We start from the raw sequence: 17,795 nt of genomic DNA on the forward strand, positions 1-17,795 counted from the left end.
TTTATTTCTTAAGAACAGAGAGAACTATTTGCAGAAGTTTCTTTTCTGAGACCTACACAAGGGGTTTGTGTTTGCCACAACTTTTTTTTTGGGGGGGGGTAATTCATGTATATATTTTTCATTGCTCACCCGGCGCCTACCCAGCGTCGAATAACATGGGTACCTGGGGGAAACCCTGGGGGGTAAAGGCGGTCAGGGGCGTGATGCTGATCACATCACCCCCACTCACGACCGGATCAAGAAAGTGTGGGGCGTTACCCCCACACCCCCTATACGCCTTCATGGCTTGGTGCTATGCACAGGGGAACACTTTACACTTTTACTCACCACACCTCCCTTAAATTCTCCAACGCCTCCCCAGTGGGGCGCGCCCCCCAGGTTGAGAACCCCTGTGTTAGACGGTTACGATAGACAGTAGACGATTGAAAAGGCAGAGACGATTGAAGTTGAGTGCCCAACAGCCCTAGGCAGGACAACACTGCAGCCCAATACACCAGGTATGTGTTTCCATGGGTCACATATAGTCCAATAAATTACTTAAAAGGGTTTCGGCGTAGTGTTCTTTTGGCGATGATAATTAGGATGTTCATTAAACAAGGGATGTCCTAATTAACATCGTACAATATATAATTAGGTTATTTTACGTAGCTTTTCTGCCATTTTGGCTAAGCGCGAACGATGGGGATGAATGGTGAGACGAGTATATGGATAAAGAGGAAATCACAAACACATAACACAATTCCTACAGAGGATTATCCTGACTGGAGGTCCAGGCGCCAGAGTCTTGTTAGCCTGCAAAATGCAGTCCACTGTAAGAAAGGTGGACATTTGGGTAATTTGAGAAGATCTTACATTCCCGTGAGCGTGTGCCTCCTCGAAAAATATTGATTCTCCCTCTGAAAAAAGGTCTGGATACGCCCATGCTCATCTGTCAGTAAGAATGTGAGAGTTCTGGCTCTTAAACGAAGTGGACAAAGTTATTTTTCATGCATATTTTTAATACTACTAACCCTATTTCGGCACGCCCTTGTACCAAACAGTACAGTGAGTAAGTATGCTTTCCTATAAATATTAAAATTACCATATTATTGCAAGAAAGGATCAGATAAAACTTAAGAAGGAAATCAACTTTGTTGCACTACTGATTCATTACAATTGAATTGTAATTCCATTACATTACAATATATTTCAATTGATTGTTGAATCCATTGTCAAATATTTTAGTTCAAAATAATTTTGTGCTTTTTCATTGACCGTATTTTTGATCAATAGCGTACTTGTTAGGAAATTTAAATATGTAGGTTATTCTAGGAAATGCATTTAAAATTAACAAAACAAGATGAAAAAGAAACTTTAAAATGACCAAAAGTGAAAAAAGAAACGGCAGAAAATACTGACAAATGACCTAAAAGTAAAAAATGACGTAAAAATGAAAAAAAAAAACAGTTATCTGTTTTTTAACTGAAGTGAAACGGACTATCAGATTTAGCATGATCTTCAATGCCCTGAAAAAAATGATGATTTTTTCCTCAACTTCCGAACCCTAGTGATGATGCAGAAAATGCGGAATGTCGCAAATCGCTCAGATAGCAGGAAAACTGCTACAAACGTGCTGGAAGCCCTGAGAGGTATGCAAACCTACAAATCATCTGTTCAGCTTACCGCAAAGATGTCAAAGCGTTGCAGAGGATTGCAACGGATGTCAGGGAGCAGAGAGTGTCACCATAGGATATTCATTTGCAGATGCATTCTCTTCTACATAATCAGTTATCTTCCCCGAAGTACTAACCAATGCTGCGCCACGCCTTGCAAAGGGCGTACCAACATTTCATATTGTATTAGTAATTTTGCAACATGTACAGGTTCAGATGAAACGGGATGTGGCTACGATGTATTACTCACATGTGCCCGTTGTAACAGCAAGTATAGTGTTCAGCACTCTTCACCCAGCATTGAGTCCAGCCACTTTTCTCCGGAGGAGGGACGGATATCAAACAGGAAATGTCATAGGCCTCAAATTATAATTACTAATTAAACAATACTAATATTTACAAATTTCACCTTACCTACAATATGTAATTAAATCAGTAGCGTACGCAGGATTTCATCAAAGGGGGGGGGTTATTTCTAAAACTTTCTCCAAATTCACATTACCATTGTTTTATTACACTTTAATTAAATAATAATACTCATAATTGATTAATGACACAGGGCCGCAAATTAAATTCAATTTAATGTTGTTTTTTGTTTAATAGGTGAACTTTATTATTTGTGCCATGCTGATCACGAATATGAAATTCGTTTTTCTCTATCACGCAAGGTTTTCTTACAAATCAAATTTCAAAATTAGGGCTTTGTCCAATATTGCATAGTGTTTTATTATAATTTTTCTTTTCTTCAATCAGAATAAGTAACTTATCACACTAAACATATCAACATGTTTATTTTAAAATGAATATAGACAGACACAAAGGACCCATATAATATAGAAAACGACATATAGCAGTATATAATATACAAACAAGAAAATCATTACACAATACATATTTTTCAGTTCTGTTTAGCACGCTTTCTTCTGTAAGCTTTCCTAACTTTCTTGTGATTTTCTTCTGGCGTTTCTCTGTACAATGCCCAACAGTAGTCAGCCATCATGCTAACACTCCAATGTTCTTGATACCTTTTCTCCATATCCCTCATGTCCTGATGGAACCGTTCGCCTTGTTCCTCACTTAATTCACCGAGATTTTGTGGAAAGTTATCAAGGTGTGAATGCAAAAAATGTAATTTGAGATTCATGTTACAACCCAGCTCTTGAAATTTAAGTAACATATTCTCAACAACTTCTCTGTAATCAGGACTTTTGTGGTTCCCCAAGAAGTTCAACACTACACTTTTAAATGCTATCCAAGCATCTCTTTCAGCTACAGTCATTGTTTCCTCGAAGTCTTTATCATTCATTAATTTCCTAATGTCTGGTCCAACAAAAACACCATCTTTCACTTTGCCGTACGACAGGGATGGAAATTTGTTGCATATGAACTGGAAACATTGTCCTTCACAAATTGTTTAATCAGCCCTAATTTGATATGAAGAGAAGGAAGTACAACTTTCTCAGGAGTGACTAAATGTTGTTGTACGATGTTCTTTGAACCCGGGTTCAACGTTTTCCGTATTGGCCATTCTTTTCTTTCCCAGTGGTAATTTCGTGCCCTACTATCCCACTCACAGATGTAACATGGCATTTTCGTATATCCACATTGTAGTCCAAATAAAATGCTCAAAACTTTAAGATCACCACACACCAACCAACCATGGTCTTCATATTTAATTTTATTAAGAGCAAGTTGCATATTGTTGTAGGTTTCTTTTAGTGACACACAATGAGCAATAGGAACTGAGGGGAACTTATTTCCATTATGTAACAGAACAAATTTTAAACTTGTTTTATTCGAGTCAATGAATAGCCTCCAATCAGTTCAAAGACAAGGAAAATTTAACTTAGTCAGCAAACCGGACACATCACAACAAAACACGAGAGAATCTTGTTTCGAGAAATAAGGTACAAACTCTTTTTCTCGGTGTCTGTACCAGGAAAATGTTGTTCCACAAGCCAGCAAGTTCTTTTCGTTAAGTCTGGAACCAAGAAGCTCAGCTGATTCTTTAGATAAATTTAGGTCTCGAACTAAATCATTGAGTTCGCTTTGAGTGAACCGTATAGGGTCACGAGATCCGTGAGGGGGGTCATAAATGTCATCTTCCATTTCACTTCCTTCCACTGAATCACTTAGTGAACTAGGATCACTTACACACTCAAGACTTGGTAGAGGTGTCGGTACAGGCAAGAGTCTGGACCGTGCAACACAGGTCTCATTGCAGAGGGAATATTGGGATACACTATCCTCTTCTTGTTTCTAATATTTCGACCTACAACTTCACAGGAACAGAAGTAACAATCATTGCTGTGATCCTGAGGCTCCCTCCACACCATGGGTATTGCAAATGGCATAGATGACCACTTTCCCGTGCTCCAGTTTCGTAAAGATTCCACACATGATCTACATACCTTGTGTGGGGCCCACGATTTATCTTGATATCCTAGTTTCATTTTAAAGTATGCGTAATATGCTCTTCTTGCAAAATCTGTAATTTCCTGTCTCTGTACCCGGGGAACAAATTCACCGCAGATGTAGCAAAACACATGTGGGCTATTCAGACAACCACGAGATGCCATGGCCACACCACAGTAATGTACCACACTGAACAACCAAATGTTAATGTAGGAGATTAACGTATCTTACATACCATGGAAGCAAATTAGGACTTTTGACAGTTACATATAAAATTCATTTCAAATGATATATCAATGTTCAACATATTATTATTTTCAGCATTTAGGCAAGAAACATATTAATTAATTTAAATAAAAAAAACTTCTCTGTATTTAAAGCTTATTCGTCTTTATTACTTGTTGAATAATTTTGAAACGTACCAGTGACATCTAGCGACAATCACTTCAATTGCACTGAAACGTGCATACCACAACCCACATATATAAATCGTGAATTGTAAAAAATTCTTGCGTGATGTGAGGAAACTAATGCCAGTTGCAGCATCAGCAAGTTCAAATACATGTAAAATACCCAAAATTATAAAAACAACAGAACCCATGCGGCCCTATGTAATACTTATAATTAATTAATTAGTTGAATTACTACTAATAATACTACTAGTACCACTACAACTATTAAGTAGTAGAGATCTATATAAATATAGTATTTATGAAAGCAATAGACCGAAATTAGTTTCTAGTCATTCGATGTTTGACAAATTCTAGGTTTTTTTTTTGTTTCTTTGTTACGAAATAATTGTCTAGTTAACGAGGTGAGACATTTTAAGTGTGAAGGAAATCCATAAAAAACAAGAACATATATTTAAATAAATTGAAATAATCAAAGTATGGAACTCATCCAAGGAGCAGCGGTAGTCTGGTCAGTAGGGTGTCTGACAACCACTCAGGAGATCCGTGATCGATTCCTGGAATTGGTTGTATTTTTTTCCGGCTTTGTCCTCGCATAAATGTCCCCGATAATTCACATCTGGATTGTCTCGCTGTTCTTACAAACAAAACATTTTACAATAGTTAAAATTGTTGTAAATTGAATTCAGAAATTGAAACGTGCCGCGGTAAACAATGGGAAGGTGGACTGGTTACTGTGTAGCTATTCTTGTCTGCCTAGCCTTTGTGTATACATTAGCCACTTACAACGAACAAAGAACTTTCTTTAATTAATGCTCATTCTTCACACAAAAAAGATACATGTTCATTGAACATTGTTGCAGATGAGATACAAAACAACTTTTTTCTCTTTTAAATCATAGTTGCAGTCATATTTTATTTTCAAGAATTCGTGTTTATTTTAAAGGCACTCTGAAAGACGCGTATGTTTGGAATGCTGTGCTTTTCTCAGTGCTGCATGGGAATAATAATTCAAATTATTATTATTATTATTATTATTATTATTATTATTATTATTATTATTATTAGTAGTAGTAGTAGTATTGTCGCAAATCTTTGACTGTGATAAATCGGTCATTTTTAATTTTTTCCACAGAATTTTTCATAATATTTCAAAAGCTTAAGGGGGGTTAAACCCCGTAACCCCCCACCTTGCGTACGCCACTGAATTAAATTAAACTAAGGTATGACAAACTGCACAAACACGTCATCACCATTTCACAGTAAATTATTGACTGAATAACCGTTAAATTAGCGAGAAGTTGGAATTCGTTACGAAAGAAGCTTACATTATAAACAACTTTGTTGCTCTACATGCAGGGCCGGATTAAGACGAAATTGAGCCTGATGCTTGAAATCTTCGGTGAAGAATAAACACAACAATGCTATAGTTACTACGTCACAGCGCAAAGAATAATAGTAACTGTATAATAAGTAAAGCTGTGTCTAGGCGTCCAAAATTCCGTCTCCAAATTTCATTCCGAGATTTATTTTCAGGTTAATAAAGCAAAAGAAAACTGTTCAGCTTTCGGAAAATTCTCGTCTGTTTTCATCTGGGTCTATTTCAGGAATTGACCTAATGCTGCAGCATCAATAGCACCCACCTTAATCCTGCCCTGTCCACATGTGTTCATTTTTGAGTTTTAATGACATGGAATTTTATTAGATATTAGTAGTTAGGAGTTACTAAAACGGACGATATTAAAATTTGTTCATTATTTTGACTTTTAATTATAAGGAAGACTAAATCAGTGCTCATTGTTACGAAAAAGTCAGAAAAAGTAAGCTCTACATGAATGGATGAATGGGAAATCCAAATTTTTTAGCTTTTGTCCGAATGCTCTATCAGATTATTGAAATTTTCGGGGAAGACTTATCTATTTCCGGAGGGTATCCCCCTTCCCGGGGTCACCCACTGAATTCATCACTGTGTTTACACGTTACATTTTTGTCATGTTCAGTTAAATCGTTGAGTCGTTTGCAACATACAGTGGTGTCTCATACATTCGACATTACGGAGAATGGCGGATGGTGAGAAGCTGCCAGTTAACATGGACTTGACAATATTAGGTCATTTAAGTTGCTTCCCCCCCCCTTTAGATTAATAATGATCATAATGATAAAAGATGTTTGAATGTAAAATATATAAACAAAAAACGCAATGATTCCTCCAACTTATAGAACCTCGCGCATCGTAAGGAGTATAAAGCTGGGAAAGGGAATTTTTCAGCATCCATAGGGAATTTAATTCTCTGTCAAGCAGGAAGAAACCACAATAGAATATTGGCGCAGGGAATTGAATGCGTGTTGTAGCGATTCGAGAATTTAATATTTGTTTAGCTGTTAGTGGTTTAGTATTCGTGCTAGTGGTGTGTTTACTAAAGTTAAAGGCAATGGATATAATACAATATTTGCGTGTGAAAATATTTGGGACGGGATCTTTTCCGGAGAAATTGGAAATAGTTAATGTAGGTAGGCCAGTAGCATCTCTTGTACCACAGGTCTTGAACTTAAACTTCCGTGTATAAAAACAAAAATCGGGAATGTACGAGTAACTGGGGACTGGGGTAACTTGAATTATACACTTCAATTAATATTGAGGGTTTTTATTTCACTACCGCATTCCTTTCATATTCTTTATTGCAGGTTTTTTCTTATAGATTTATTATATTTTCCTGTTTTATTATTTGAAATTCTAAACGTAGATTAACTGCAAGTGTAATCACAGCAATTATTCGACAGTGGTCGCAACAATAAGGTAAAATTTTTAACACATATATTCATAAAACCTGTATGGATGTTGAGGTAAATTTGCATGGAGACTTCAGGAGTGGGTGGATGAATCAAGCGACGGAGATTACCCACTAGTTAAAACCAGCACACGCCACTGCTTGACATGCATTACAGTTAGTTCTGACCTCCGTTGCGGAGTGGTTAGTGCAGCGCACTACGACACTACGAGCCCTGGGTTCGAATCCCGGCCCGGGCATGGATGTTCTTTGTGAGCGTTCCTTCATCAATTTCATCATATCATCACTTATACTCACCTTAGCGATTAACCAAAGTGGCAGAAATGCGAAGTAAAATGAACCAAATCAACCAATCATTACAATTAGAAATGGATCGAATTATAGTGGCTCGGATCCCACTTTAAACTGTGGGTCCAGTCTCGATTAGTCTTACTGTACATAAAGTGGGCTTAAAACAACAACTCAACTCAATTATGTTAATATATTACAACTAACGTTTAAAACACATTTCACCATTAGATGTATTATGATCATATTTTTTTTGGAAATTAATAAATTCAGCTGTGGTCATCATCGTGCTCTCTTGATTCTTGTGTCATTGTCCCATATTGATCTTGTGACTGTCTTCTACATTAACAAATAACAAGTACGTATATATTTATTTATTTTTGTTGTGGTGATGAAACAATTTTCTTGATAATGTATATGTATCCCGCTCTAAAAGTGGCAGTAAAGATAACAGTATTCAATTTTTTTATCGCTATTTTCTTTATTTTCCGTATACATAGCACGTGCTTTTTAAGGAACGCGATAATGCGAATGTTGGAGCACAAGTTGTTCTCTATTTATTCACGGTTTGTGTTCCAATTCTTGAACCTCATATTGAGGAAAGCGAATGAACATGACGAGGGCAATTTCCTGTTACTTTAGCCAGGTGCCTGCAGTCTCGTATCACTCCTTGCTTTCATTTTGAAGCCAGTGGGCGGAGCTTAAGATTGTCTGCGTAAGATGGCCGCATCTACTTCAACCAATGACTTCACAGACAGAAGAACGTCGCATCGGCTGCGCAATCGCACGCGGGTTGGGATGAGCATGAAGTAGGCTCTAACTACAAACGAAAACTCGACGTTTACTTTACACGTTAATACTACAAAACAAAATATAATGGAAACTTATGGAATATTATTCCTTCAGGTTTCCTGTCGCTTCTGTTAGTACAGCCGTGTGTTGAGCAGGAACCATTTCTAAATCTTATTCAAAAGTACACAAAATTACATGCTTTCTTACGGCGTCTTCGAATATTTTGGTCTGACTTCTCCCGTTCTGTCACGTGACCCGGCTTCAGGAAAAGCGCGCTAGGCTTACTCCTCCCCCTTCACACCTCCATGACTTTTGCCCTTGATTGTACAGTGGGATACATAAATATTACCAAGAAAATTGTCCATCACCATGTTCATGCATTTTGATTTACCCAATGAGAGCCTCAAGAATTGAAACAAAACACCAAACGAACCAAAATTAATGAAAAAGGATCACGGACGATTGACGGAGCAATACTTGTGCATCCGACTGTACAGAAAAACTTTCCTCGTCCATTGTGCGAAGTATTTGTTTGTTGGACAACGCAATCAGATGTCAATATATGGAGAGCGTGACCGTGCCTTTATTTTTCTGTTTACTTTTTAAGAATAACCCTTCCTGTAATGGCGGCGTCGTCTGACGAATAGAGGAAGTTGTCAGTTTTGTGTGTTCCGCTCGTCTGCGGCAGGGACAGATAATATTAATAAAAGCAACAACGGAAACGAACATCCTGGACCAATTGTGAAATGGTCTTTTACACAATTCGCTTATAAGTTGAGGACCACGAAACTCTTCGCTCTGATATTCGACTTCACTCGAACTGTTCTTTAGAAATAATATTTAGTGCAAGAGGTCAAAGCGAGACTTATGCTGGCAGAATGTTCGGGTAAGTCACCTTTGACAAATTTTGTTTCTCCAGGATATTCGAATCACTCTAAAAACATGTATGGTTTGTTATTGACCAGAAGGTTTAACCTGTGTGGTACACGTGCGATTGGGCGAATACGCAAAAGCCGCGATTGCGACCAACAGAATTATAATTTCACTTGTTATTTGGGCACAGTCTTGCCCATATTATGAAATATATGTTACCTTGTAGGGTCCTCCGTTCAGCCTTGAGCGCCTTGACGGTGGCACACTTAACGGCCGCCCGGACGCCAACTCCCGTCAAATCGCGTGCGATATCTCCGCTATGAAAGCCGCTAGCTTCGAAATGATTTCAAGTTCTCAGAATTATAGTTACAATTACATTCAAAGTAAGCTCGTTAATTGTCACAGGGGATGTTGGAAATATTGTCTTCGTGCATCCACTCGTTTTTGGCACGGTTTTAGGAAATTTGTGAGCGGATCCCGGAGATTTGTTTTAAATTTTATGCAATAATAAGCTAACGATTTTTCATAAAATGCCTTTTCTTGTTCCTTGGCCAGATAATGTAGGCGTTTATGTTTAAAAATCGTCTCGTGACATTTCTGAGTGGTATTCATTGATGGATTGATTGAGTTGGTGTTTTAAGTCCACTTTTTGCACAGTAAGGCTAATCGGGACTGGACCTACAGTTTAAAGTGGGATCCGAACCAATGTGCCTCCACTGGGTATGGAACCCGGGACCCCTTGATCACAAGGCGACGATGTTACCACTACACTATTGAGGACGAGCGTAGCGGTAACGTCGTCGGCTTGTAATCAAGGGGTCCCAGGTTCGATACCCGGTGGAGGCACATGGCACAGTGGTTCGGATCCCACTTTAAAAACTGTAGGTCCAGTCCCGATTAGCCGTATTGTGCATAAAGTGGACTTAAAACAACAAATCAATCAATCAATCAAAAAACATCGAGGAGGCACAAAAGTTGTAAAAGAAAGAATGCATTGGCGTCCCGTGAAATTATTTGCGCCTTATTAAATCAATATTGATTACAGCCTACAAAAAAAAATTGGATCCAAAAATTTTCTTGCTCGCGTCATTGTTCTCGTACATTGTAAATTACCAGAACCACTATGTGCCTGAGTGAGTGGTATTCATGTTTCACAGGTCTTTGTGACTGTTTTAGTCACAAGTGCTTCTTTCGAAGATAACAGCTTTTTCAGTGTCTAATCCATGAAAATAATGAAAAACGTTCAGCATGTTTACTTTGATTTGATTTGATTTATTTTACTTCGCGTTTTGTGCCACTTTTTGCCAATTTGCGAAGATGGACATGAGTGATAGGATGAAATTGATGAATGAACACTCACAAACATCCATGCCCAGACCAGGAATCGAACCTGGGACTCCTGGCGTCGTAGGGCGATGTGCAGAACGATTGGTACCTATTTTGTATTTTGTTCTTATTTTCCTGCTTATTTTGCGAGTTTTTAGTGCCTATCAATCTTCATACTGTTTATAAGCCCTTATTTAAGCTCACTTAGATTGGTAACAGTGATGACCGTGGACGGTGTAAATTATATAGGACACTGAAAGGTCTCATAAAAATTATGTAACATTTTGAAAACAGTTAGTAATTAAACTTGGTAGAATTCTTTCAGTCTTTAATGATGAAAGCTTTTCTTAATCGCAGAGACTTTATTTCTAAAAATATATATATATATATATAACAGGCAAATTAATGTGTCGGTTCGAGCCCCACAGACTCATTTAAGTTGACGCCACTGGCACTGGTCCCTATTTTTGTTTCACTAAACTACAATAATTTATTTACGCTGGGTGTACTTCTGGCTCCATGGCAATACTGGCGTCGAAAGCGTAGGGACGGGAGGGCACGACCCTTGATAATTAAGAAAAAAATATTTTGGAAGGTGGCAGATCGGACTCTCAGAGATGCCAATTTTAACTGTAATGACCTACTATGTTATGATACTTATTGCAAATTCATTCCTGCAACAAATACAGTTACAATCATTAAAGTGTCAATTACAATTATAATCAAAATAAGCAAGTACCTTGTCACAAGAGATGCTGGAAATGTCTGTAGGTCATCCACAAGGTTTTGGCATGTTTTTCGGAAATATCCATTTACACGCAACAGTTCAGCTTCTGAAATTGCTACAGTTTCTCTCCTGATATTCTTCTTCAGTTCTTCTAATGTCTGAAGGTTTGTTGCATTGACCTTCAAAATACGACTGAACTGAGATCGCAAAGTTACTGAAATGGAATGGGGTTAAGAAAGAAATCCACAAGTTATGCTCAAATCCATGTGTTTCAGTTGGCACTCTGGCGCCACGAGGTGTTAGGAAACTTAAGTTCCCTTTTAGCGTGTCTTGTTACCAAAGCTACGCGACATTTCCTAAAAAACATGCCAAAAACGAGTGGATGCACGAAGACAACATTTCCAACATCCCCCGTGACAATTAACGTGCTTACTTTGAATGTAATTGTAACTATAATTCTGAGAACTTGAAATCATTTCGAAGCTAGCGGCTTTCATAGCGGAGATATCGCACGCGATTTGACGGGAGTTGGCGTACGGGCGGTCGTTAAGCGTTACGCCGTCAAGGCGCTCAAGGCTGAACGAAGGACCCTGTATGTGACTTCATAAAACAGTGCAGTTGTGTTCGATCTAACGAAGAAAGTGATAAGTGCTGTATCTTTTCCTAAGCCACACGATCAGCAGATTTTTATCGAGACAGGACTTCACATCGTGAGGAAAGAGTTGAATTTTACTTATCATCCCAAACTTCTCTCAGATGGAAAGTAGGGGAACCAGGGTAGAAAGTTGGGGCGGGGGGGGAGTGGCATGTATGCACTGTATAGGATTTGGTGCATCACAGAGCCAACACTGGTCAGAAGAGCTTTGAGTTCTTGGTCGGAAATTTCCCACCTTCACCCCTGAGGAAAGGTAAAAACAAACAAAAGTGTATTGTGTAAGAATATCCTGCTTATATGTCAGAAAACGCGCGCGCTGGAAGACAAACATAAAAAAGTTTATGTCGAGAGCAAAAGTTTGAACTGATTGTGGAATATAGGTGGGGATAGTTCTTGGAAAATTGGAGGAGAGAAGACAGGACCTACGTAAACAAGAAGAAGAAAGTGAATAATCAGGGAAATTAGGAAAATAAATGAAAACTTGAAAAATAACTGCAGTTTGTACTAATCCCTGTTCACTCAACTGAGCATCCAAACAAACTGAAGAAAAAAAAATGAAGTCGTGAACAGTCTAAATATTTGTGACGTACTTGAAATATATTTTTGATATGAATATTTTTGTGACTGGAAAAGCCACTAAATCTCCGTGCACAAATTTCGGCTTGAAAGTGGGGTTGTTACAACCCAGAACTGTCCATGATTGTACATAAAATAGTAGTTGTGAAAAGAGTAAATCCCAAAGAAAGAAAGAAATGATTCTGTAAATTTTCTTTTTCTTATTCAATATTCACGATTTCAGTTGTCTATTTAAATGTGTACAGTATATTTTCACACGTAGCCAAAATTTCTTTGCACTTATTAAATGTCACTAAACCTTTCCACAAGATATAAAGCATGAGTCCCAAGCTTTGAATGATTTTAACTTTGCCGTCTTGTAATAAAGAGGTCCCGGGTTCGATACCCGGTGGAGGCTCATAGTGGTTGGGATCCCACTTTAAATTGTAGGTCTAGTCCCGATTAGCCTTACTGCGCATAAAGTGGACTTAAAACAGAAAATCAATCAATCAATCTAAATGAATTAAGTCCTGGTCTTCATAGCTGTGGGCATATTATGTTGTTTTCAGGCCTGAGTGTGTGTGTGTGTGTGTGTGTGTGTGTGGTGTGTGTAGAGAGAAAGAGATAGGGATGAGATAAAATGCAATAATTTTGAACGGGAATAATATAAATTTGTGAATAATTGTTCAGTGTGTGATTATCAGCTTCGATAGCATGAAAAATTGAAATTGAAACCCTTCTTACAGTTCTGGTGTTTCAAAAAACATCGATCGCGTGTCTTGTGCGTGCACGAGCACCCATAAAATGTAATGGATGGTTTGCATCAGCGTAAATGACGATGTCTGTTTGAAGCTATTAATACCTATTACATACTGACGGAGTAGTGCGTGGCTGTGAACAAACGAGTGACAATCGATTGTCACTGTCTGTAACGCCTTTTCACGCACACGCACTAGTGGCACTGATTTCCTTCGAAGAATAAAAAGAATACATCCTATCTCCTTTAGCTATTGTTGAAAATCTGAAATTTTTTAATCGCTTTGGAAGTATAAAGTTTGTAGTCGCGAAAATCTGCAAGTCTTGTGAAATGTACCCGTGATGTTTGAAATAATGCAAGAGTCAAAGGTTCGATTTTCTTTTAGATATTACTTACTACCTACAATCGAAGCTTCTAGGTAAATCAGAAAAAAAATTGAAATCTGAAACGAACAGATGCTTACTGCAGAATGCCTAATGGCAGCGGTATATCCAGAATTTTGAATATCAGGGAAGGGGTGGGTGTAGGGGTAAATGTCGAGCCAAAATTATCATAAATTGACACTTTATGAAAATTTTAAGGGGGTGTTATGGGGTGTGTAGGTAAATCGCTGCCTGATGGAACCTAATTGATCCTAAATGTTGTCCAGAGGTTATGATTAACTTCCTTCAAGCATTTACTGTAGAGATGAAATGATTTCAACAAAAACAGTAAAAATAAACATGATGACAATTTTGTATCTAGAAATATATTTCGGGGGGGGGGGTGAATCAATTGTCTCAGAAATATACTGTTTACGATCACTTTTTGTTCGAAAATGATATCTTGCTTTCAAAATTGCATACAGGATGAAACATTGCAGGGGCAAACCTCCAAATTCTCTCCGTAAGTAAATTTCAACTTTCACTTCCGTAGTGAACTGGATGAAAGTTGATTCTGAAAGAGGGGTGTTTTGTGAAAATATCGATCGATAGACAAACACCATGTAGGTGGAAGATTGTTGCTTGTATCGACGCGAAACGAAAGTTTTCTGCTCATTTCTTCACGTCTTTTGATTGATTGAGGAAGCCGGCAGCGGCACCTCCAGGAGAGCGAGCAATTGCTCGACTGGCCGCAGGAGGGAGTTGTCCTCGAAGAACGTAACTGCGGTCGCCAAAGACTGGCTCTCGGAGGTAAGTGCACCGCACTGCAAGTCCCACTTTTGGTGTCACTTCACTTGGTCTAACGGAATAGCACCAATGTCCTGTAGTCTTTACGTACAGCACCAACTACTTGTTGCGTCGCTTTTAGACATGCACCCATGGCTCCTCACTTGTTGCACTTCAAACTAAATTTCTTTGAGAACTTTATCATTTTTTTTCCCTCAGCATTCTTGCTGATAATACGATAATATATTATCATTACCTCGTAATAATAATAATACAAAAGAAACTGACAATAAATTCCCAGAAGACGAATTTTGAAAATAAAAAAATAAAATCCCGTAGCGCAGCAGCCCTTGAGGGCCAGTGCGTACCTACCAACTGCAGCCTCACTCCCACTTGCCAAGGTGTGGAAAATCATCCTACCAGTTACGGGCTGACGTGTGGTCAACATGACGAACCCCCAGTCGATGATGTAGGTTTCCATGACCGGGTTACGCTACTCATTCGTAGCTCCTCAATTTCCTCGCAATGATGAGTGGCCACCAGCCGAAATCTCAGGAGAAAAGTTGTTACGATTCGGGACTGAAGCTTTAAATAATATACAGATTTTCCGAATCAAGGGCGGATTTAAGGCTTCCCCGCATGAGTAATATCGTTAACAAACAATCTCGTCAGCTAAAATATAATACTTACATGATATTACAGAGACATCGTTCTGATTTTGTTTGAAGTAAATAAAAAGTACTGAAAATTACCTTATCAACCCATTGAAGTTTTGAGGTTCGAAACTGGCTAAACCAATATATCCCTGGGCTATTTTAATAAAATTTATATAACATGTGATTGTCCAACGTTGAAATGTTGAATGAATCAAATGCGATTATCTTAGCAGATATCTGATCGATTCGTGAAGACATTATATTGTGAATTTATGTATTCTTACTGAGTAAAAAATACAAGCTGAACCTTGTTTTTCTTGATCTTACCTATAAAGAGTGCTTTGATATTTCAATGGTTGGCTAGGTGTTATTGTGTGTGTGTGTATGTGGGTGGGTGGGTGTGTGTGTGTGTGTGTGTGTGTGTGTATAAATTTACCAGGAGTTTTGCTTTAAAATATTCAAGAATTGCATGAGAAAAGTCGTAAAATTCAAATTTCGCACAATACTTGCGCAAAATAAATGAAAACTTCGGATTTTGTATAATATCCAGGATAATTTGACTCCGCGGACCCAACAAAAAACCAAAATGCAGGAAACGTATCGACCAGTATCGGTAAATAAATTCCTACTGATGTTTTCCGATGCCGATTCATCATCTTCGGTACCAGCTCAGCCTTAATAGACAAACACACACATCATTTCATTTGATTGCATTGCACATGCTGATCAGTACATTTAACTGTGGCTGCACCGTTCCTCGATTTTGGGTGCCAAGACAAAGCAATGTTAGATTATTATGTAAACCTAAGGGAAATAGAATATGTTATCTTCGAATTTCAGAAATAGCTTATTGTTTTTTCTCACTGTCGCCCGTTGTTCGAAAGTTTAAAAATCGAAGTTTGGGGATAGTAATCAGTGCCTTATTGAGAACGTACTTTATTAAAAAGTATCTCCCCATATACTTCCATGTATTTCTATCGCCGAAGGTAAGATATATATATATTTATTTAGAGTCAATAGCGTATGAAGGATTTTCTTTTTCGGAGGAGGCTCGAATTGTAAAAGTGTACATCGTTTAGTCGCACTCTATGTAGGGGCGGGAAGCACTACAAAATACATGATAAACATTTTTTACCTTCGTTTTAAGTTGTTAAAAGACCAAAATGGTAATCGAAGGGAATTTGTATGCATTTTGGTTTATCCAAAGTAATTTACTGCTTTTTTTTTGGAAAATTTTGATTTTCTCAAAATTTTGTGAAAGGGCTGTAGTCGCCATCAACTCTTCCCCTGTGTGTCCAGTGTTAGAGCTTAGAGGTGTTCGCTAGTCAGACGTGTGCGTTGGAAGTTTTATTGTATTCACTTATTCATCCTTGCAATTAACCTAAAAGATAGAAAGATGACGTAAAATAACCGAAAGAGAAAAAATCAAACAAAAAATACTAATGCTTCTGCTGCTACTGCTGCTACTACTAATAATAGAAGTAATACTAATGTTGAATGTGAAGATGTAGGACTTCGTTTTAAGATTTTGAATATGATGACCAAGGGTGTCTTCAAAGAGGCAGGATCTTATCTGTTTATTGAGAGGTTTTTTTTATATATATATACAAGTCTGAAAATAGAATTTTGTATATAATTACTGCTTGAAATACTAGAAGGAAAATCCAATGATATGCTCTTTTACATTTTCTCACAGGACGATGTGTAGAACTGGATGATGGTTCGTCGTTGGCGCTATATAGCAATCCTCGCAGCTGCTGTTGGTAAGCTTCTTTCTTATCGACTTCCTGTCAAACTCACGTCTCCATTCTCTAGTGAGGCGCACCTAGGGAGGGGGGAAGAATCTTTACTATTTGAGGGGAACCGGACAGCCAAGAGTATATGAGATTTAGAGTTCGGCAATATATACAGTAGCCGTTGCCTATGGTCACTGGATCGGAAACTTTCACGCTGGTGTACTCGCCAGACAAGGCACTTTCTTCCTCTCGATACCCACTTCTAGTATCCATTCTAAGTTAACCATAAAAATAAAAATAAAAACTCCGTAAGTTTTCTTTCTCTAACGCATCTATTCTCTTGGAAATAAATCTTTAAGACCTCATTTTTTCGGAGTTAAAATATATTATTAGAATAGAACAGTGGATTCGGAAAGAAAAATACGAAGGAAGGAGATCGAAATAAATTGTAACACAGGAGATATGTACATGAAAATTTGGAGAAAAAACTCTAAAAAATATATATCAAAATCCACCCATGCAAAGTCCAGAAAAAACTGGGGACAAATAACTGGAAAACAGCGTATTTTACTGTGGTTTATGAACAGAAGCCCTACTAAATCATAACTTAATAATGTTCATTACAAATAAATCTTCGTCCTGGTGTTACATTACATACATATATATATGTCCTTTTTAAAGCGATAACTTTACAATGTCGTAGTAATTGTACTCAGTATGCTGCACAGTAATATACGTATAGAAAATTACGCATAAAACAGAGAAATAGACGATTTCGAACATTTTTGTCGCTGATAATTTTTTCTTAGTAAGCAAACTTTGCCGCAGGTAAGGGACAAAAGAGTTTCGTTGTAGTGAACCTCGTGCATTTGAAACAAAATTGATATAATGATTGCTACGAATTCTTTACGGGGTCAGAATCAAGGAGTTCGTATTCTCACGTTAATATTACAAAGGGGCTAGGAAAATAACAACATTTGTCCCAATTTGGGGGAGGCACCATTATTCAAATGATG

General features: G+C 37.8%; 1 protein-coding gene across 2 annotated transcripts in view; it reads left to right on the forward strand.

Moving 5' to 3' along the window:
• Positions 1-9,119: 9,119 nt before the first annotated feature.
• The window catches only part of LOC145978012 (uncharacterized), a 41,940-nt gene continuing 33,264 nt past the window's right edge, over positions 9,120-17,795 (forward strand). The window contains exons 1-2 of one of the 2 annotated variants that reach the window (XM_083110390.1): positions 9,120-9,232; positions 16,740-16,806. In XM_083110390.1, the coding sequence (XP_082966516.1) occupies positions 16,758-16,806 (49 nt within the window). In that variant the 5' untranslated portion in view covers positions 9,120-9,232; positions 16,740-16,757. Of the gene's footprint in view, positions 9,233-14,392; positions 14,412-16,739; positions 16,807-17,795 lie in introns of those variants that run through there. The other variant, XM_083110389.1, reaches the window with a different exon arrangement.

Source organism: Lepisma saccharinum, chromosome 24 (genome assembly GCF_977018435.1).
Source record: "Lepisma saccharinum chromosome 24, izLepSacc3.1, whole genome shotgun sequence".
In the NCBI taxonomy this organism is placed as follows: Eukaryota; Metazoa; Arthropoda; class Insecta; order Zygentoma; family Lepismatidae; genus Lepisma; species Lepisma saccharinum.